General features: G+C 47.8%; 2 protein-coding genes across 3 annotated transcripts in view; one reads left to right on the forward strand and one right to left on the reverse strand.

Moving 5' to 3' along the window:
• LOC311104710 (Na(+)/H(+) exchange regulatory cofactor NHE-RF1-like) overlaps positions 1 to 10,709 on the forward strand; it is a 34,126-nt gene extending 23,417 nt beyond the window's left edge. Inside the window, exons 2-6 of the mRNA XM_084146595.1 lie at positions 1,402 to 1,572; positions 3,362 to 3,515; positions 6,621 to 6,664; positions 8,344 to 8,457; positions 9,186 to 10,709. Of these exons, the coding sequence (XP_084002721.1) occupies positions 1,402 to 1,572; positions 3,362 to 3,515; positions 6,621 to 6,664; positions 8,344 to 8,457; positions 9,186 to 9,332 (630 nt within the window). The 3' untranslated portion in view covers positions 9,333 to 10,709. The remainder of the gene's footprint in view (positions 1 to 1,401; positions 1,573 to 3,361; positions 3,516 to 6,620; positions 6,665 to 8,343; positions 8,458 to 9,185) is intronic.
• Positions 10,710 to 22,646, reverse strand: part of caskin2 (CASK interacting protein 2) — an 80,729-nt gene continuing 68,792 nt past the window's right edge. For both annotated transcript variants that reach the window (XM_084146576.1, XM_084146577.1), the window contains 10 exons: positions 21,571 to 21,665; positions 19,014 to 19,131; positions 17,548 to 17,724; positions 16,377 to 16,519; positions 16,213 to 16,276; positions 15,958 to 16,064; positions 15,530 to 15,742; positions 13,452 to 15,393; positions 13,078 to 13,354; positions 10,710 to 12,560 (listed from right to left, as the gene is read on the reverse strand). In XM_084146576.1, the coding sequence (XP_084002702.1) occupies positions 12,464 to 12,560; positions 13,078 to 13,354; positions 13,452 to 15,393; positions 15,530 to 15,742; positions 15,958 to 16,064; positions 16,213 to 16,276; positions 16,377 to 16,519; positions 17,548 to 17,724; positions 19,014 to 19,131; positions 21,571 to 21,665 (3,233 nt within the window). In that variant the 3' untranslated portion in view covers positions 10,710 to 12,463. The remainder of the gene's footprint in view (positions 12,561 to 13,077; positions 13,355 to 13,451; positions 15,394 to 15,529; positions 15,743 to 15,957; positions 16,065 to 16,212; positions 16,277 to 16,376; positions 16,520 to 17,547; positions 17,725 to 19,013; positions 19,132 to 21,570; positions 21,666 to 22,646) is intronic.

Here is a 22,646-nt window from a genome sequence, read left to right on the forward strand (position 1 = left end):
AAAGCGGGAAGCAGGTGGAGTCTTCAGGAAACCTGTATTTCCTGGACCTCTACTCCACAGAGGGAGAGGCTGATGCTCGTTGGAGGGGGGAAGGCTTTGTGTGCGATTCCTTAAAAGGCTTCTTCCGTTCTGAGTCTCAGTGACTACAGCTCTCCACCCAGCAGCCTGCCCCTTTTTTTACTCACTGATTGGACTGACTAATACAGCACTCTACTCCTCCTTAAGACTGCAATCAACTTACATAAGACAAAGGCTATTGGTCATTCATTACTGCACCGCTTTGATGTGTGTGTGTGTGTGTGTGTGTGTGTGTGATTGGCTGATGGTTTCTATAATCTCAATTATAGGCCTCAATCAAAGTCTTGTCAAAAGTGTATTTGGAAAAACTGATTACGTCAATAATCGTATTGGCCAATAGGGGCAGTATGGGGTTGTTGGGTCAGAGAGACATTGATTTTGATTATGTGTCATTTGTTGGCTCCTGTTCTATATCTGTGCTGTATTTAGCTCTGCACCTACATTTTAACATTCCCTGAGGACTTTGTAAAACTCTGTAAAAGGTCCCGTTACTAAAAAAAGAAACTGCTTACCTGACGGATGGGAGTAGCTGGACTTGATAGCACTGTGTCACCCAGGAAAAAAACTCTGTCATCCTGTGATCTCAGAGAGGCAGGAGGACAGGGGTCACCTCCCAGCCTGCTATTGTCCTGCCCTGGGCTCACTGAGCTGACTGGGCTAACACAACACAAGGGACTGGCCCTCAGGAACTGGCCCTTCCTTAGGCCGGGGTAATGGCTCCATGCCTCCTGGCTCTAGCCCATCCCAGTCCTCCCTACACTAACACAGCTCCAGTCACATGCTCTGTACACCCTCCTATTCTGTCAGACTCCTTTCCTTCCTCTGGTGTAATTTTAGTCTTATTTGATCATCAATGTCAGAGTCATGGTCTTAAATGTAGCCTATTACTGCATTTCATACCATATCAGCATACCGGACATAGGGAAAGGGAAAGGGATATCTAGTCAGTTGCACAACGGAATCCATTCAACCGAAATGTGTCTTCTGCATTTAACCCAACCCCTCTTAATTGACGTCCTCGTCATAGGAGTCCGGGGAGCAGTTGTAGTTGGGGGGTTAACTGCCTTGCTCACTGGCTCGGGGATTCGAACCAGCGGCTTTTTGGTTACTGGTCCAATACCGCTTGGCTACCTGCCGCCCCATATTGGGATGTATTAGGTATTAATGGTTAAAGAAATCGTATTTTTGTGCATGTGAATCATTTCATGTACGTTTTGTTAATGTGATTCATTGTCTTAGCACAGGAAAACAGGAGAGTGGAAGGAGAAAGTAGATTCTCCTAAAGGCTGATATTCAACTAACTGTACTTCATCTCTTCCTCAGGACTTGCAGAGTGAGCTGAGGCCACGTCTGTGTGTGATCAAGAAGGGGCCTAATGGCTACGGCTTCAACCTGCACAGTGAGAAGGCCAGACCAGGCCAGTACATCAGAGCAGTGGACGAGGACTCACCTGCACAGAGGTCAGGCCTGCTGGCTAAGGACAGGATAGTACAGGTAACTATCTAGCTCACCTTTGACCTCTGGCATCATACTGTATTATTATTATTATTCCATGTATAGTAATAGTATATTACTATTGTTAGTAGTATTCCATGTATAGTAATAGTATATTACTATTGTTAGTAGTATTCCATATATAGTAATAGTATATTACTATTGTTAGTAGTATTCCATGTATAGTAATAGTATATTACTATTGTTAGTAGTATTCCATGTATAGTAATAGTATATTACTATTGTTAGTAGTATTCCATGTATAGTAATATTATATTACTATTGTTAGTAGTATTCAATGCACAGTAATATTATTACTGTAAGTAGTAAATTGAATCATTTTGTATTAATGAAAATACTTCTGTATGTCATGCAAGCTTTTCTAAAACTACAGGACTTGTCTCTAATGGCCTTGGCACAATTCAGTCATGTTGAAGTGTATAGTGAGGAGGAATGTGAGTGGTAGTAAAAGTCTGTGTGGGGTCCTAATCTCATAGGATGGTAGAGGTGGACACAACTGTCACTGGGAGTTAGCTCAGACAGGGATAATCCAGCTTTGTCACTGGTGACTTGTCTGCACTCCACCACCCCAGTCTATCCTGCTCAGTGCTCAGTACTGTAGAGCAGTGTGTGTGTGTGTGTGTGTGTGTATTGTCACGGGTGTATATGGCTGCCTGGCTGCCCTCACTACTCTAGCCACTGTTGTGTAAATGAGTTGCTGCTAGAGCCCAGCAGCCATGTCAGGCTGCCATAGAAAAGGAGAGAGGAAAGAGACGAGAGTTGAGTCCTTGAGACAGAGAGGTTTCCAGCCCCCAGCGAGCCACACACACCCACCACCCACCGAGGACTGTATTCTTTGTGTTAAATGGACAGCTATTGTTACTGCCCAAGCATGTATTGTTTGGTCTCCTTCCTGGGACTGTAGTAGACAGGCAGGTTCACACTATGACCCACACAGATACACACATACGCACACACACATACACGCACATGCACACACACAAAGATACACACACATGCACGCATGCATACACACAAACATGCATGCACACACACACACACACAAAATACACACTCAGAAGTCACAAAACCCACACATACAAAGTACACACACTATCTCAGCAGTAGTTCCTCAGAATGTTCAGCTGTCTGGGGAACAGAAGACATTTTGACAGATGCTGGGCCAATGGCCTTATGGCTGAGATGGTGTTGTTAGCACTCTCTAGCTACTAGCAGTTGTTGCTATCCAAGAACACTGTTCTCTTCAGCAATGTTTCATTTTGTATTCAGGCTACGTACTACAGATTGTTATGCAACAGTGAAGGGTTTAACACTAATTTCCCAAGCGCCTAGGAGAGCTTCAGTTCCTTTCTGTATGTGTGCAGTAGCATATTTTGTGTTTGTGTGAGGAGACAGGATTTCCTTTCTTGGAACTGCTGGACAACAGACTGATAATATTGAAAACTGAGTCCTTGGTTTGATAAACAGGTTATCGTCCTCTTTGTGAGAACAATGGAAATATGCAAGAAATAGTTTCCCATAAATAGTTAGTTACTTGAACAAACTATCATGCTGATGTGAAAGGGAAACCTGTAGTTTTAGGCTGTTGGACAACCTTCACCGTTTTGACTTGGTAAACCATAGTTACACTACTTATACAACTAAGGAGTTAATGCTTCATGAGCTGATTTGTGCAGACATGATTCTTGTGTCTGTGTGTGTTTTGAAGTTCCTTACACTCTTTCGCTCTCTCTGTCTCTCTCTCTGCCCACCCCCCCTCTCTCTCCAGGTGAATGGTATGGCAGTGGAGGGGAAGCAGCACTCGGAGGTGGTGGCAGCCATCAAGGCTGGTGGTGAGGAGACCTCTCTACTGGTTGTGGACACAGACACAGATGCCTTCTTCAGGAGGTGCAGAGTCGCTCCCACCCCAGAACACATCACAGGTGAGACCAGAAACATCTACAAGAAAGGGCCAGAACTCTATTGATGCAGTTTGGCTGAGTTAGTGATCCTTTCTGTAGACATACATGTCCAAGCATTCATACACACTGGACGTTATCGGCCTGCACGTTCCTCACTGTGTGTGTGTGAGGACAGACCTCTGAAGCCCCTCACTCACACTATCACTGACGGACATGGGAATCATTATCAGAACTGAGACAGCCTCACAGTGTAGGGAGCGTTTTGCCTCTGCAATCACCTCGTAATGATTCAACCACTTAGTTCTCCTTTAACAGCCTCCTTCAAGGTCTATAGTCCCCAGAAGTTTTTCTCTCAGGCCAGATCCCTAACCCCCCCGTCCCCCTGTCCTTGGTAAACACTAGCAGATTAAGGGTCTGTCTGACTGCTTGGCCAGGCTCCTCTGCTCCTCTCTCTCTCTGCCAAGGAACACAGACATAGAGACACACAGACACTGAGCTCATCTCATTTCCTGTCCCCTCACGTTGTTTGCTCGAGGTACAAAATCCAAACTCTTAGGTACATATCTAGAATCAGCTTAACCTCCCTGAATGCTAACCACTATTAGCGGCTAAATGCAAACTTCCCCAGCTGTCTAGGGGCAACTTCCCCTAACTACCACTGAGCTCTTCACAAAGGGAAGGCTGTTGTACTTCTGAAAACCCCTAGAGGGAGCCTCAGCCTGTGAATTGACTCCAGTGCTGGAGAGTCTGGATATAGGTTGGCATTTATTGTCATGAATTTTGCCCTGGAGGCAGCTCCAGGGTAGTCACTAGCTGGCACAGCCACAAAGTCTTAAAATCAGATTTTAAACCTAACAGATTTTAAACCTAACCTTAACCATAACCTTAACCACACTGCTAACCCTAACCTTAAAATAAGACCAAAAAGCACATTTTTGCTTTCATACATTTTTACAATATAGCCAATAATGACTTTGTAGCTGGCCCATCTAGCGGGAATCGCTCGGTTCTGCCTCCAGGGCAAGATTCATGACAATAAACGTCAAGCTGCGTTTGGCTTGGGAGGCCAGCTGTGCCCAAGTAACACTTGTTGAAACAGGGCGATGGCGCATGGTAACACTTGGCTGGCTACTCTGAGTGCCACTCTGATGTCATAGAACAGTGATGCCAGCCCAGCCGACGCTATGACAACCATATGGGTGTGGAGGAAAGCGGTTCCCTCTGTGTCTGGGACATGCATATTAGTCAGTGTGTGTGTGCTACAAACACACATAACCCCCCCCCCCACCACACACCGCCCTGCCCCAGACTGCCTTTATATTTCCTCTGCTTGAAGCTCTGCCATGAACAACAGTGAAGCGCTGCTGCCTGATTAGGCCAAAGATACTGTTTATTAAAAAGGGTACCTGTCTGTGCCCCTGTCTGTGCCCCTGTCTGTGCCCCTGTCTGTGCCCCTGTCTGTGCCTCTGAGTGAACCCTATTAATACGAAGGTGGGTAGAAGTAGACAATATAAGTCAGTTAGTGTCCTTCATGCTATTTGATCTAACTGGGAGTTTTATGCTTCTTTAGTGCACCAATAAAAATACAGTAGTTGCTTTGTTGTGATAAGAATTTGCTCACTTTTACATGGAGGAATGTTCTTGTAGTCGGAGTCCACACTGGTTGGATAGACAGCTGTCCATTGCCATGGTTACACCTCAAAGTTTACTGATGATTGACGTGCTATGTCCACTCCTCTGAATAAGTATAGTGAAGGTCTTAGCCCTATCTAACTTCCTTTGGTTTCTGCTATCGGCTTCTAAACCTGACTGAAAAATGCCCAACAGGAGCAAAATTCCATTGAGGCGTTGCCCAGGTAACTGCTCTCTCCTGTTGCCCACTCAGAGGTACCTGCTCACGTGACTTTGGTACACACTCAAGCACGTACACGCGCACGCACGCGTGCGCACACACACACACGCACACACATACACGTGTGCGCGAACACGCGGGCAAACACACACAAACACACTCACGGATGGACACACACTCCACACTCCCCTCTCGCCACCCCTCTGGCCAGCACTTGTGTTTGGTTTCCAAGGCACTGGCTCCAAGTGGCCTCTCAGCCTATAGTGTTAGCTGTATTGGAACTGAAGAGCCTCTTGTCCGTGTGCAAACAGTGAGAAGGGACCCAAGAAGCACAGAGGTACTTAGACACAGCTCTGACAGGTCTCACAACTGTGAGGAGGGACCCAAGGAGCACTGAGGTACTTAGATAGAGACAGGTCTCAGAACAGTGAGGAGGGACCCAAGGAGCACAGAGGTACTTAGATAGAGACAGCTCCGACAGGTCTCAGAACAGTGAGGAGGGACCCAAGGAGCACAGAGGTACTTAGACACAGGTCTGATAGGTCTCAGAACAGCTCAGGGGGACGCAGACCAGGGTCAGGCTATCTTTAGATGATAACAGGTTACTATCTCACTGATTGTCTGTCTGTCTGTCTGTCTGTCTGTCTGTGTGAGAGGAACTGAAGCATGGAAGGTAAGGGTCCGTCTTAGTATTACACCAGCTCCGACCAGGGGTCAGTTGTTCATCAGTCAACTGTATCTGTTTGTTTTAGATAGACACACGGGTTTAGATATAGTGTATTGTCTCTTTCTATGGTTGACTTAGCCAAGTGAAGATAATTCCATAATATCCCTTGTGACAGGGTTAGGGGAGAGTTTGTTACCAGGGCTATTTGATACAGGAAGGCTACTGGGGTAGTGGGTTTCATATGCAGCAGCTTGTTTGGACGTGATAATGCGTGGCAGGTAACCAGGGTCAGAGAACATCTCTGTGAAGATCAACCCTGTTTGAATAATGGATGACCTGCACATACCTGTGCTATGTAACAGAGTAGGTGTCGCTGGGATGAAACCCAAACTGGATAGGAGCCGTTCTCTGGAGCAGGGGTATGAGTCACTCTGACATTCTGTTCTGGTGTACGACGGAGGTGGGACAGTCACAGGATATTTAGGACTGACTGTAAGATTGGAGAATAACCATGAATAGATGTTGTTGAATGGTTGTGAATAGCTGGTATGTGGAGTGTGAGTTTGTGTAGAGTCCATGACTGAGCAGTGTTCTCTTATGCTTTCAGGATCTCTGCCTGAGCCTGTCGTCAACGGAGACATGGAGAAGACGGTAAGACTGGATGCCAAATACCTTATCGACCCAATATCATACAAAACAAATATTTGAGAGAGAGAGAAACAGACAGACAGAGAGAGAAAGAGTTGGGGACAGAGATGCGGTCTGAGGTACGTGAGGGGGGGCGCTAATGCACTCCCACAGAGTGGACTTCCCAAAACACTAGTCTTTTTTTTGTGGAGGTCACTGACAGGTCAGCCCCTAGAAATGAAACACTGTGGCTCACTGCTCCTGCTTTGGCACTGACTGGCACTCTATCAGCTGAGCGTTCCTAGGGAGTGGACTAGTATTATTTTATTTGACTGTAGAGTGTGTGTATTTACTTTGTGTTTGTGTTGGTTCTCTCTCTCCTTCCAGCACTCTCATGACTGAATAGAACATACTGTCTGTTTCCAGTTTAACTCAGGGAGCCAGGAGAGCAGTCTACCCTGACAGAACAGAACCAGGTCCAGGTGTCTGTAAGATAGACAGTACCAGGGCTAGTGTAGCCCTCAATAGTGTGCTCAGAGCCTGGTAGAGGGTTTACATGGTATTGTTGGATAACCTGAAGCTGAAAGCCACACTGTGCTGTTCAGGCATGGAGAATTGAGTAGCACCATGTTAATCCCTCTGAGGTATTTGGGCATAATCCCTTAGTAAGGGGACAAGCCAGCCCACACCTACTGTGTGTGTGTGTGTGTGTGTGTGTGTGTGTGTGTGTGTGTGTGTGTGTGTGTGTGTGTGTGTGTGTGTGTGTGTGTGTGTGTGTGTGTGTGTGTGTGTGTGTGTGTGTGTGTGTGTGTGTGTGTGTGTGTGTGTGTGTGTGTGTGTGTGTGTGTGTGTGTGTGAGAGAGAGAGGCCATAGGATAGCAACCTACTGTATTAACTGGGGATTGTGTGTTGTGATAGAATCTACATATGGTCAGTGATTTGGAGGCTTGCCAATCAGGCAGATAAACCCAGAGTCAGGCCACTGGCAACAAACCGAAGTAGAAGATTTCATTAGGTTAACTCCACTACGTTAATACTATGCTAATATACTTTATCTCTAAAGAAGACAGTCAGTAGTGTGAGACCCTAGTCCTCAGTCATTGACCATCATCTTAACCCCTGAGTCTAACAGTCAAAACATTGGATTAAGAGAGAGGGGAGGCAGGGTAGAGAGGTGAGGGAAAGGGAGAGAGAGATAAGAGAGAGGTTGTAGAGAGATTAGGGTGAGGTCACTCTCTGCGGGGTCGTCAGAAAGCGAATGTTTCCGGGTTTTCATGGATACAGTATTTTCAACCTAACTTCCGTTTCCCCTGGAAAACAGATGTGGGGTCATTTTACGCCCGCTATGTTAGGTTTGGGTGAGGTAGGCACTGTCATGGCAGGACAGGGGGATTGCGTCTTCTCTAATGCTCTGAGCCAATCAGGCTCTGGTAAACTGCTGCTGCTGCCTCTACTGGCCTAGAGAGACATGCCATACAACTTCCCAAGCAGCATGGCCAGACAGTTTGTGTATGGGGCACAGGTACAGGCAAGTCTGCCTCCCTGTGGGCAAATGTAATATTGCAGCCAGACTCTCCATGGAGAGCTCTCTCAAACTTGACCCCCACTTTGGCTACTTTGTATTTGATTTGATTTGTTGCTTGATTAGATGTTTTGCTCCATGAGGTCATGAAGGTTGCGTGCTATCTGTGTGTCCACTGCAGGTGAATGTAAATGGAAAACTGGCCAAAGAGGTGAAGCAGGACTCTAAGCTGTCAAACAGCCCGTCTCCAAGCAACACCTCCTCCAACGCCTCACTCACAACCCCACCCACAGAGGTAAGTCCCGCCCTGAAAACACACATGAAGCAGCATTGAAGCAGCATTATAAAGCAGCTGAAGTCTCATGATCTGAATGTGTATGCATAGTGACACAGTAATGTATAGCAGTAGTCTGTAGTTGAGCACGCTCTTGTAAAATAGACTACTACAATATAAAAATATATATTTATTCTCTCTCTAGCCTCGTTTATACCTGGTGCTAACATGTGTCCTTTGTCCTAATCTTAACCACATTCTGATTGTGCCCAAATTGTAGCCGTTGCGTCTATGTCTGTTATCCGTCAATTGTGTCTGCATTGTGACCAGATATCCTGGTCCCTCCGTTTGCAAATTATTTGACAGATATTCTTTCAAAGTAATATCTATTTATTTTAAGACACATTGATGACATAAGTCAAAGGCGTCACCTGTCAATCATTTTAGAGGGTGGGATAATGATGATTTAAATGGTTTCACTGTACAGATCCATCTACACTTGAAAGATATCAAGACACAATGCGTGTCTGAATACCTCCCAAAGTGGTCAGGAAGATCAGATCACAATGTGTCTTTTAATCGTCCACACCTGTCTAAATATGCTGGCAAAATCAGAATGTGGACAAGATCAGGACAAAGGACTCATGCTTAGAACCAGGTATAAACGGGGCTTCTGTCTCTAGTGCATTCTCTCTCTTCTTCTTCTACCACTCCCTTTTAACCCATCTCTCTCCTCCCTGGTTGGTCAGGGGTCTGAGCCAGTGATCATGGGCGCCATCCCGGGTCTGAACCTGTCCCTGCAGCAGGTCAAGGAGCGTGCTCATCAGAAACGCTCCAACAAGAGGGCTCCGCCCATGGACTGGAGCAAGAAAAATGAACTGTTCAGCAACCTATAGATAGAGCACTTCGCCCTACACACACCCACATACAGTAGATACTCACATAGAGGTCAGTGAAGGAGAGAGAGGGACGGAGAGAGAGAGGGGTTGTTCTAAGCCCCATGCTTTCTATGACTCATTAAAACCAGCAGTTTAACTATTGGTGAGGGAGAATACAGGTATATGTATGTAAAATATATACACACAGATTTGTATTATATTCCAGATGCTATGATGTACTAACAATATATAGACGAATATGCCAATGTTGGAAAGGAAACAGCTAGATCAGATAAGAATCTTTGTATTGTGATTTGAAAATCAGTTTTTAAGTATTCCATTTTGCGTGTCGAGGTGGTTGTGTATGTGTGTTCATCGTACCAATTTGTGTGTGTGTACCTGAGTGTGTATGCCCAGAAGACCCTGGAAGTCCCTGCTGGTCATAGCCTGGTGCCTGTACATATAGTGGAGTAGGTCTCTCTTATGGCCATTCCTCTACACGTTAATCAGTCATTCAAACACATTTTACCATACTTTTCTCGCCTTAAATGAGAATGGGACCAGTCACTTACATACCTGACAATCAGCTACCTGTCTAGTCTATCACCGTTCACCTTTTAGGGACCAAATAGGAAGCCTCTGCACACTTCCAGTCAGAAGCAAAATGTATTTAATGTAGCTGAGCTTTGGGTGAGTCGAGCTCTGATGAAGATCGACTGACCCAAAGCTCAGGTACATTAATGAAATTTGCTTCTGACTGGAAGTGTGCGGAGACTTTTTCATGTTTCTCCAGTTTTGCCTTCAGCACCTTCACTAATCAGCTCTGGGTGGGCAGTAGATTCTATTATCTACAAACCTTTTAGGGACCAAAAACCTGATGAACGACCACTCTGACAGTCACTGTCAGTCATTGGGGAACGATATGTTGGTGCAGTGTCCATCCATACCAGTCTTACTTAACTTCAATAAATCTTACGTCCATACTGTAGCATTGCCATGACCACTGTATATTGTAATACTGTTTGTGTTTTGTTTTTTTTATTGCCATTGGCAAAATGCTTTGAGATTTTTACACGTTTATGTAGATGTACTTAAACATAATTTGTTTCTCTAATATGAATATATGTCTGCGCTTCACTAGATTTTATGTGTATGTTCAGTATTGAGAATGAGATTCACTATTTTGACTATTGAATTGTATGCTCTTATTTCTATACTGTATTACATTGTAGATCACACCATTGTTGTCTCACGACTCTCCATTTAAATTAACATTACAGTAACATAAGTGTTAAGAATCTCTTTCTGTGCTATGAAGGCGTAGATGAAATGCACCCACTCTTAAAGGACTTCTAGATATTTAAATCCAGAAATAAAGGAGAGAAGTCAACAGGATCAGACTTGAATATTTAATGGTTAACTGTAAACAAATGAAGATCCAGCTGGATGGAAAAGGACAGATGTTGATAACTCAAGACAGTATAACAGATATCTACAGATCCATTTTAAATAAGGTGCATCTAGCAGGTCTCAGTGCCGTCTGAGACAGACACATCTTTCACATTCACGCAAGGCTCTCCTTCACCTCCTCTTCAAAACCTCTGTTACCCCCTTCCATAACACAAAGCCATGTGTGCGTGTTTAATGTGAGAGCAGCTTGAACGGAAACAGGTGGGACATTCCTGAGAACGACAGGTTACAGCCAGGGATCACATTCACACTGAAACGACACAAAAATGTACAGTACAGAGGCAGAGCAAAAAGTATTATACCGTTTTTGATAACCATGTAGATAATTATTTCATTTCATTCATGTTACAATAAGGAAGACCAGAATCCCTTAACCATGGTTCTGCATTTTAAGGAAATATTTTATGGAAATCTTGAAAATATTTAAGGAAAATCTATACAAAGAACTTTGGTTGAAAATGATTCTGCTCCCAGATATACCTATAAGTATACAATATACATATTTAGATACTCTAATTTAAATACTAGTTGGACTAATCTACATTTAAATGTTTTTTTTCTTTCTCCAAAAATAGTGTACATTATTGATATCTTGCATGTCATCCCTCGGCTGTACAAAGCACTTATAACTCCTTATATTGACAGTGTTGACAGTGACGATCGCTAAATATGCTTTGAAAAGCAAAGGTCTTCTTCCCTTTTGTATAAACAATATCATCGAGCACATGTTTTACATAGCTTCATAAAACCAGAAATAACATAGCATCTAATCATTCTGTATTACTAAATAATGACTGTTTTAACAGTACAAACGTACTGGCACCATGCCTTGCGGAAGACACAAACACAGTTTCATTGTGGTCAACATCACTTGGTATAAAATGGATAAAATACAAGAGTATTGAAAATATCAACAAGGTCAAATTGAAATGGTCAGACATAGCAAAATACAAAGGTCAAATGACAGATACAGCGTCTAATACAAATGGTATTGTATGGTAATATTCTGTCTAGGAATGGTTCCTCTCTATAGGCCAGTATAAAAACATTCCACTTCTCCCCATTGTCTCTCTCTCTCTGCTGCTACAGTGGCCAAACAATGACTTCACACAGAGATGGATCCTGTTTGAGAAAGGCGGGGAGGAAAGGCACACCAACAAGATGAAGAAATGGAGGATGATGGGTAGAATAAAAAGGACAATACAGTTTAACTCATGTTATATGAAACGATCCAATACAATGGTGTACTGGTACAGTATGTTGTCCACCCCTCATGTCCCTACAGTCAGTCAGTCAGTCAGAGGCCCTGTGTTGAAACCAACAGGGTTGTTGTGACTTATAGCAAAGCACTGTAGAGCAGAGTTAAGTGCTGGTGTTGAAAGGAGAGGAAGTGGCAACATGGAGGCAGGGAGGAGGGAGGAGGGAGATGGATCCACACTTTTGCATGACTGTTCATTAAAACCATCCCACTCCATGGCACATCCTACAATGTAGTCCCATATGTTTTCTGTTAGTCTGGTGGTGGGGGTTGGTCTGTAGTTTTAGGGGTGTGGGGGTTGGGGGTAACACTGAGCTGGGGTGACCTGCTCCATCCTCCCTCTCACGGTCATTAGTACTTCCTGAGGTGAAGGGTCAAGGGTCAAGGGTCAGGGGGCTGGTCAGTGGGGTGGATAGTGGGCTTAGTCCAGCATGGCATCCAGCTGGTCAGCAAGGTCATCAAACATGTTGCCAATGTCATCCAGAATGTTGCCCGCTGACTTCACTGTGTTAGCCCCACTGTCAGGAGAGGTGGAAAAAGAAGCAGGGTTTAGTAATAGAGATAGATAGAGGACTCTAGTGCTCAAAAGCCTGTTTTATCATGGGCAGCGCCACTGAGGACTTTCACCATTTTGAAGTAGTCAACTATGGGTTAAGGAAGGATCACATAATTCCATCCAGGTCATCAGGAGGGATCAGCCAATGAATTATACTCGTGAGCAAACATTCCATAAGTGCAGGTGCCAGTAAATCGCCAACCTTGGTTTTATACCTGTTCAAACAACACACTCCAGGTGGCAGTATGGTGACAGTATGCACCTTTTCAGTTTGTTTACCAACTCAGACGTAGTAGAAGAGGACAATTAACTACTTCAAAATGGAGATGGCCTCAATGGAGCTGCCCATGTTCTCACAGACGCCATAATGGGACAGATACAATGTTGCATGAATGCTTCTTCAGTTCACATAACAAACAGTACAGTGTATATGGCCTGTACATACTGGAAATGGTGAGGTGTTTATCGTGTTCTCTTACCCGTCAGCGCTGTCCTCCTCGGTGAGTTTTCGCTCCACAGCCTTCAGTGCTGCCTCCAGGGAGGTGCTGGTCTGCTCCAGCCTCTGCTGCTGCACCACCACTACCCCCGGGCCAGACTCTACCCCTGGGCCTGGGCCGACCACACAGACCTGGGGCTTGCCTGTCTGAGCTGCCTGGCTCTGAGGCCCTGGGGGACACCGGCTGGGTGTGGGTGATGGTGGGGCTGAGAAGGCCAGACTCTGTACCATGTTGACAGTCACAGTGGGCGGCACTATGGCTGTTAGACAGGAAGCAAAAGCAGAAACTCAGAATGTATGATAAAAGCCTAAACAAAATGACAATATAATAAGGAGCTTACATGTGTAATACATTACCTGTAGCAGCAGCCAGACTGTGTCGGGACGGTTTGGGGGCGGTGACGGGGGGTCCGTGGGAGCTGTGAGGCTTGGGGGAGACGGGGGGTTTGAGGGGTGTCCCTGTCCCTGTCCCTGTCCCTGCTAGGTTCTCCAGCCCGTCCAGACTGGCCTCACTTATCCTCAGACTGACCAGACTCACCTCCTCACAGCTCTGGGACTGGGGCCTGCTGCCTGGACTGGAGTCTGACCCTATCTGGCACTCACTGTCACTGGTGGGAGAGCTGCCAGCATGGTCTTTAGGCTTGTGTCTCCGCTTCACAGTGTCTGACTCCTTCAGGTTAAACTCAGGCACCTCCAGGGCTGTCTTGGTGGGACGGTTCTTGTCTGCCGCGATCTCCACAGTGCTCTCGGCCCTGGGCCCTCCCACCTTGGGCCTCTGCTTGATGGTGAGGTTGCCCTCCTCGGCGAAGGGGATGCACTCGCTGGAGCTATTGTGAGGGGATGAGGAGCCATCCAACCCCGGTGCCTTAGGCTCCTCCTCCTCAGTGTCTGACTTCACCCCTCGCTCTGTGTCTGGGTAATGGTCTGGGATATCGGTCTGGGCTGGAACACATTCACTCTGCACCCTCCTCCTCACCCCTGCGGAGGCCTCTCTGGGCTCCAGTCCTGAGGGGGTGAGGCTGGGGAGGGGAGGCTCTGGTTGGAGGAGGTCCAGCCTGGGCCTAGGCAGGCTCTTCCCCTCAGTGGAGGCCTCCAGACAGGCTGCGATGCTCCTCACGCTCCCTGGGCTGTCTGTCTCCACCCCCCCAGGAGAGGGCGCCACATTCTCAGTGGACCCCATGCTGGGGCTGCTGCTCACCGAGCTCAGTCTCTTGGGCGGGGCCGGAGGGGGTCCCTTTTTACGAGCGCGCACGGCGAAGGACTGGCTGCGTCCCACGGTGCCGTACTTTTCGGATGTGGTCTGCATGCGTGCCAGCTGGCTGCGTCCAGGCCGGCGGGTCAGGGTGGCGTAGGACGCTAGGGTGCCAGAGGGCGGAGCCAGGTCGTCATCCTCTTCGTCTGGTTCGCCGTCTGACAGGGCGTAGCGTGTCAGGCTCTGGCTGCGCTTCTTAGGCGGGGCCAGGGTCATGGCGTGGTAGGTGTGTGCCAAGGGCTTGGTGGGCGAGCCATGGCCCAGGTCGGTGCTGCCACAGTGGGAGTGGAGGTAGCTGAAGCCCCTCTGGGCTGGGGAGCCCTGGGGAGAGGAGCCTAGGGAGTGAGACCCAGGGCCTTTAGGCTTGGCTGGGATGGCTGGGTACTTGAACACGGTGGCTGCCCCCAGGGGGACCTGCTTGGGCAGCTGCTGCTGCAGTATGGACCTCTGGTCCCAGCACTCTGGAATGTTCCTCTCCTTGGCAGGGCTGCTGTCAGCACTGAGGCTGGTGGAGGTGCTGCTGCTGCCTAGGCTCTCCTGTGAGCGGCTATGGGGAGTGATGGAGGCCGTGGGGGGGTCCTGGGAGCGCCCTGAGCCCCTGGACCGGGCGTCAATGCTCTCTTGGCTCCGAGACATGCCCATGGCACTCTTGATGGCCAGGCCCTCCTGGTAGTGGCTGGACATGGCTGTCTGCAGCTCAGCGCTCAGCTCGCTGTCCTGGAAGGTCAGCATCTTGGGGGTGTGGGGCGAGGGGCAGTCGGAGGCGCTGTCGGGGGGCTCGATGGTGACCAGGTGAAGGGCTCCGGGGGGCTTGCGGCGCAACGTGCCCTGGCCAGATTCTGCAGCCAGGATGGCCCTCTGGATGTCACACAGCTTCTTCACGGCCAGCATCATCTTCTTCTGGTGGCCCAGCTTGGTGATGCCTATCTCCTGCAGGTCCTCCCAGGTCAGGTCCCGTACGATGCTGATGGAGTCATAGCCGTTCTCTGACAGCTTCCTTTGGTACTGAGGCAGGCCTATGGTACTCAGCCACTCCCCCAGGTCTGCCTGGAGTAGGGGGGAGGGAGAAGAGTCACAGTCAGACCTACACAGTTGAAACCTTTATGAAAGTAATGTAAAACCTGACTTGCACACAAAAGCTGACAGACAGACAGACAGACACAGGCATACAGTAAGACCTTACCGGGATGTATTCAGGCAGCCACTCAGGGATGCTGAGGTTTCCTATCTCGATAGAGATCTTCTTGCGGTGGCCTGGCTTGGTGACGCCGATGGCCGTCAGGTCCTCTGGGGTCATCCTGCTGATGGTGGGGACGTCGTAGCCGGCTGTGATGAAGTTCCCGGTGTACTGCTCCAGCTGGAAGTCACTCAGCCACTGGTAGATGGCCTCTGCATCCTACACAACAGAGGGGAGGGGTTGAGTATCACATTGACATCAATCACTGGCCTATTCACTGTCCTCCTTTCTTTTAATAGCTACATTTATTTCATTGTAGCATACAAAGACAATCATGAGTTGTAATGTGTGACAAACACAAAGAATAGACTGTCCTGTCCTGTGTCTGTCCTGTTTATGTCCTCTGTCTGTCCTGTCCTGTGTCTGAGTCTCACCTTGCCCTCCAGTAGCTGCTGAGGACGTATAAACTGTGGGGAGACAAACTGCTGCTCCCCTGGTCTCTGTATGTTCACCATCGGCCTCCGAGGAGCACCCAGAACCACTACACAGGAAAACACACAATGGAGAATTAGATGAATGGTGTTTAGGAGGTTTTCTAACAATAAGCACAAATCAAACTAGAAAGGTGAAGTTTCAGGAGAAATGTTGTGGTATGCAACAGTAATGAGAGAAAGCGCTAGTATTCCTACCTGCAGTCAGGTCAGGCTGTTTATTGAGGACTGGTTGCCCTGAGTCACCAGCAGAGGGTGCTGGCTGCACATCAAAACAGAGTGCAAGACAAGTTACAGAGAGCACAGGAATAAACAATATGTTGACTGGATAAACAAACCTGAAATAATAATTGGTCCAGTACCTTGGCTGTGTCTGGGAGTGCAGTGGTCTGGTGGTGTAGTCCGTTGGGGGCAGTGTTGTTGTTGCTCTCTGTGCTCTGTCCACTCCCAGCACTACGGGTGCTGCCCACACTGCCTGTACTCCCTACACTGTTCCTGTCACCTGCTAGATAGGACCACAGGAGAGGAGGATGGAGAGAGGGAGAAGAGAAAGAGAGAGAGAAGTGAGGTGATGTTAAAGACAACCGTGGTGGCTGGACAGCAAAATGAGGTACCTCCCCTCTGTGTCCTTCCAGACCTCACGTCAACACAGTCACACAGACATCCACACGATTCTAACTGAAGCTGGCAGAGGATGGCAGAGGTTGGGGCTGTGGACTGTGTCACTGAGCCAGCCAAGTCATCATAGATCAAGGGGGGGCACAGGCCAGGGCAGGAAGTCCTTTGCTGCCATACAAAGCCAAGGGAGATGGTTGCATGGTGGAGTGGAGCGGAGCGGAGCTGCAGGCATAGAGCAACAACAGCCAAGGGTACAGAACTACAGAACTACAGGGGTAAACTACAACTACAGTCCAGATGAAAGGTCATCCACAATGGAAAATTCCTACAGCTAGTGACACTGAGTACACAGAGCACCCATTAAGCTTGCAGTGTTCTGTAGAATGTCGAGATTGTCACTTTTTTTGGTTACTGGAACAGGGGCTTCCTGGTGGTGGTCCCATATTGTGGCAGCAGGGAGAACAGCAGGAGCTATGGGAAGCTCAGTTTGAAGCTGGCACATGACAAAGGTAGAGCGTGGGGACAGGGGGCAGAGACAGCCAGCTATTGTCATTGGGGAACAGTGGAGGGACAGTGGAGGGACTCTTACCCGCGGTGTGTGAGTTCCTGAGCACCCAGATGTCCTCCAGGGGACAACCAGCCTGAGAGAGGTTGCTGGAAGGCCGACCTATCAGACATAACAACACTCTGTTGGGCCATGGGGGTACCATGGTCCACAGAGCAGCACTGGGGATTGGCTGGGCCTGGGCATGAGACGGGTTTAGAAGGGGCGAACATAGGTGTCCTTGTGCCCTCACCACGGTTCACAGTGGTGGAGGAGTTGTCTGGCTGGTTAGGGGGCTGAGTACCGTATACCTGTTTCGATGTGCGTCCGTTCCTCTGAGTGCATGTATAAGGGTGTGAGTGTGTGTATACCTGGGTTGGCGCTGAGGCCGTTGGCGTGGGGGAGGGCCAGGTGGGGGTTGTTGGGGGTGTACAGTGTGTAGGAGTCGTCGATCTGGGGGGCTGAGCTCAGGCTGGAGGAGAGGGGGGCTCTGGAGAGGAGCTGCTGGCGCTGGGTGGGCAGAGAGGCGTGCCGGGACAGGGTGCCCCCTACAGGGTCAAACAGGTAGGACACACAGACAGAAAGGAGGTTAATGCAAGCTGATGGTTAGAGGTGGACATTACATGGTATGGATGGAGAGATGCTGGAGGAAGAGGAGGAAGAGAGAAAAATAGGAGCAAGGGATGGATTGGAAGCATTAGGGATTAGTCCAACCAAGGCAGTCTGGGAAATGGAGTGTTCTCTGGAGGGGCCAACCTGTAATGAAGAGGGGCCACCACTGCTCTTCCAATGCAGTGATGATGTGTAGCGATACAACCAATCAGTGTGTGTGTGTGTGTGTTGGGGGAGGGGGGGATTTATTTATTGATGACTGTGAGAGATACATTAAACACAATATTACACACAATATACACTGGAGCCAAGGGAGATACAGTTCCTTCAGGAAGTATTCATACCCCTTGACTTATTCCACATGTTGTTGTGTTACAACCTGGATTCAAAATTGATTCAATAGATTTTTTTTCTCCCCCATCTATACAAAATACACCATAATGACAAAGTGTACATTTTTGCAAATACAGAAATATCTCATTTACATAAGTATTCACACCCCTGAGTCAATAGACATTTTTATTCAGGCTGTAACACAACAAAATGTGGGAAAAGTAAAGGGGTGTGAATACTTTCTGAAGGTACAGTAGGTGCAGAGGGAGAATTTAAGATGGGTCTCCCGTTCCCCTGATCTTTTTGTTGTGGTGACAGATTTGCAGAGAAGACAGAAACATGAGAGTCATTTTCATCTGACTGCAGTGCAGAGCTGCTCCTTGTTCTGTCAAAGCTGCTCCATGAGTGTCACCACCCCAACCTATTCAGTCAGGGATTTCTCCCTCTAGTGCACATCAAAGAGGTGGTGTGGGGCGGATTCTCTTCTTCTGTGGTGTTAGGTAGGTAACTGACACCTTCTGTTAATCTAACCGGTATTAGAGGTAGACTGCGTGGGTAAGGTTGGGAGTTTCTACATCATGTACAATAGCAGATGACTCCTGCAGTTCCAAGCCATTTCCATCTCTGACTTAATCCTGCATTGTGAGTGTGCTGACATGTCTGGGAGATGAGTGAGTTAGTGAGTGTGTGAGTGTGTCTGTGTGTTGATGTTCCGACATGCCGGATGCTGACTCAACAAGCTACGAATCCTCCATTTGCTGTGGGTGCCACGGTTACGCAATGAAAGAGGCAAATGTCAGAGGGCTCTCTCTCTTTGCCCATTGCTTTCAGATGGGAGGGGGGAATAGCTAATGATTACACTGCATTTATAGGGTGTGTGTGTGTGACTGACCTGAGCGTCTGCTGATGACCTCTACAATGTTCGGGGGGAAGTAGCCCACCCGGTCGGTGCCCCTCTGGCTGTCGTGGATGTGCCCTTTCCAGCGCCCGTCCATGTGCTGCTCTAGGACCTGCCAGGCAGCCAATCAAAACATTAAGACAGGTCTAAACCAATCAGATGGCTATTACTACCCTGTGTCTCTCCATATTGAGGCAGGTAGGAGGTCTGTGAGATTTTATAACAACAGTGGTGTTATTTCCACTGTTTATGAACGTGTGTAAAGGAGTGTGCAGTTCGGGGACATTGACAGAAAGTACATGTTCCAACTTGAAACACATTCTGTATGTTAACAACTTAATCTGTGTATCTATGTCTCTGTATGGTTGGTTTTCAGAATGTCAAAGACGCTTTACATAAGTTGGGTGGGTGATACAAAAGCAGCCCTGAGATCAACTGTAGTACATGGACACACAATAACAAACCAAAGAGAGAACCAAAAGGTCAAGCACATGAATAGATGATGACAGTAGTCATGTGTTTCTGATCATGTCCATTTGTCCACATGAGCTGCTAATACCAAGACCATAGTCTCTGCTCCCTAATTTAGCAGCCTTAGTCAGAGGATACAAGCCAGGGACATTAGGGTTAAGGGGCTGAGGGTATGAAGGAAGAAGAGGGGTGTTGGGTTGTGTGTCTGGTAAAAGTTGTGGGTAGAGGGGGAAATGGCATGTACTGAATGGGCCAGATTGGCAGCTATAGAAAAATACTTTGATATGAATTGACCCGCTCAAGTTGGCAACACATCTTTTTCTAAAGGCCTAAACTCGCTCAAGGCACGCGTGCGATTTATTTTAGAATGCATTGTTTTCAATGATAATAACCAAAGCGAAGCCTGGCGGGTGTGCTGTCCACTTTGACGCCTCGCTCAATTAGAACGTGTCTCTATTTTTGCTTTTTATCGCTGGCGCTGTAGTAACACTAAATAATATTTTTTGGGTAATTATAAACTTTTTTTTTTGCTAATTGGATGAGGTAGCTAAGATCTGAGGCTTTACCATACATGCTAAATTAGACCAATGAATCCACTTATGGAAACACAACATCGCTATCAGCCTGTCCTGTCCTCTTCACCCGCCTCGCTCTGCCCGACCGCTTCTGGTGAGTTTTGCGCTTTAGTTCGGCACCAGTCCCTACTAAGACGTCAGATAACCTTTTGCCCAGTATCTAACATGTACATGTGTGTGTGAGGTGTTGGGGTGTGGAAAGGCTTGTTGATGGGTGAGGTGGATGACCTGAGGGCAGGGTTTCTAAATCGTCTCTCTCTTGTACTGAAGCAACCTCACGCTGCACTGCAGCAGAATAGACCGACACACTCCCAAGAAGAAAAACAGGCCAGGGTTCATGAGAAGGTGTGTGTGTGTGTGTGTGTGTGTGTGTGAGAGACAGCCATGAGTATGACAGTAGTAGTTAAGTCATTGCTGAGAGGAAGTGATAGATGAATACCAGGGCCTGTCCCTACCCGTCTCTCTCTCTCTGGGCTCAAAGAGATCCATCCTTCAGATATAGGGGCTCACTGTACTCTCTCCCTATAAACTAGTTCCCCCTCAGGAATATGGGTAGTGAAGTTCACCTGTTGTACGCCATACCCCTAAGGACCTACAGGACCTTTAATTGATAGATCACACATCAGGTGCAGTACAGAGATAGTTTACACCCTGTCACGGTCTTCACATTTTGCTGCTTTACAATGAGGTATTAACTCTGGGGTGTAAATACATACACAATCAAGATATCTTTTTTTTTTTTATTTGTATTTCTTTTAAATTATATAATTTGTCTTTAACTTTGGGAACGTGGAGTAGGTTGTGTAGATCGGTAGGGTAAAAATGATATGTATTCCCTTTTGAGATTACATTTTAAGGCAGCAAAATGTGAAGACTGTGCAAGGGGTGTGTAGACTTTCCCTAGCGACTGTATGTGCTACAGTATGACTGGTTGTAAGTTGATCACATCAAGTAGACCTATTAATGGACACATGGGTTGTTTGTTTGTTTACCGTCCTATAGTCCAGTGGTTTTCAAACCTATCCTCTGGAACCCACAGACGTTTCACAATTTAGTTGTAGCCCTGAACTAGTTTATCGGATTCACCTATTCAAGGGCTTGGTGATTAGTTAACATGTTGAATCAGGTGTGCTAGCTGTGGAATAGCTGAACTACATGGAACAGCTGAAAAGCCCTTCTCTAGTCCACACATATCTACATACTGTGCCTACTGACTACTCATGAAGCCACCCATAATAAACACCAGCCTGTCTCCCTCATTGCTACTAAAACACCTGTTAGAGAGAATGAGCCTGACAGTTCACAGGGAAAACACACCTGCCCTAACAGACAACATGGGGGCACGGTTGGGTACAGAGTGTGGGAACAACACTGCAATGCCAGCTGAGGCCCATCTGAGGAGTTACCACAGAAAATAGATGGTTGTGTGTGTATGTGTGTGTGTGTGTGTGTGTGTGTGTATGTGTATTTGTGTGTGTGTGTGTGTGTGTGATCCTGCTGCCTACCATGATGACATCCCCGGCCCGGATGTTGAGAGCGGTGGGGTCGTGGAGGTTCCAGTAGTCTTTCAGAGCTCTCACCTGCAGGACACCTGTAGCATCTGTGTGTGAGAAAGACAGAGAGGGGGGGGGACAGAGAGAGGGGAGAAAGAGAGAGAGGGGGACAGAGAGAGGGGAGAAAGAGAGAGAGGGGAGAAAGAGAGAGAGGGGGGGACAGAGAGAGAGGGGGGGACAGAGAGAGAGGGGGACAGAGAGAGGGGGGGACAGAGAGAGGGGGGGACAGAGAGAGGGGGGGACAGAGAGAGAGGGGGGGACAGAGAGAGGGGGGGACAGAGAGAGAGGGGGACAGAGAGAGGGGGGGACAGAGAGAGGGGGGGACAGAGAGAGAGGGGGACAGAGAGAGGGGGGGACAGAGAGAGGGGAGAAAGAGAGAGAGGGGGGGACAGAGAGAGAGGGGGGGACAGAGAGAGAGGGGGACAGAGAGAGGGGGGGACAGAGAGAGGGGGGGACAGAGAGAGGGGGGGACAGAGAGAGAGGGGGGGACAGAGAGAGGGGGGGACAGAGAGAGGGGGGGACAGAGAGAGGGGGGGACAGAGAGAGGGGGGGACAGAGAGAGAGGGGGACAGAGAGAGGGGGGGACAGAGAGAGGGGGGGACAGAGAGAGGAGGAGGGGGAAGAGAGAGAGAGACACACATACAAAGTTAGTTCAGGGAATTGGTATGAAGGAAGGCAGGAAGAAACTACAGTTGAATGATTGATAGATACTGACATGTACACCTTTTCAATCCCCTTAAGGGAATATACCCAGAAGCTGCTACAATCCCAATGCATGTTGTTTTTTATCAGTCACATCCGGCACTGGTATGGAATGCAGTGACGTCAGAGAGCAGAGTCAGTCAGTGCTGTATTCAGCCTCTGACTGGTTGGTACACATCAATAAGTAATCCATGACGAGGAGGCGTGGTGGCTGATTGTGTTCTATTAATCTGTTATTCATTCTGCCCTGAACACAGAGGGAGAGAGAGAGCTGGATCATAACAGGAAGTCTCTCTCCATAGCCTCCATGTTTGAAGCAGCAGGCT

This window comes from Coregonus lavaretus (assembly GCF_964263955.1).
Source record: "Coregonus lavaretus genome assembly, chromosome: 2".
Lineage (NCBI taxonomy): Eukaryota > Metazoa > Chordata > Actinopteri > Salmoniformes > Salmonidae > Coregonus > Coregonus lavaretus.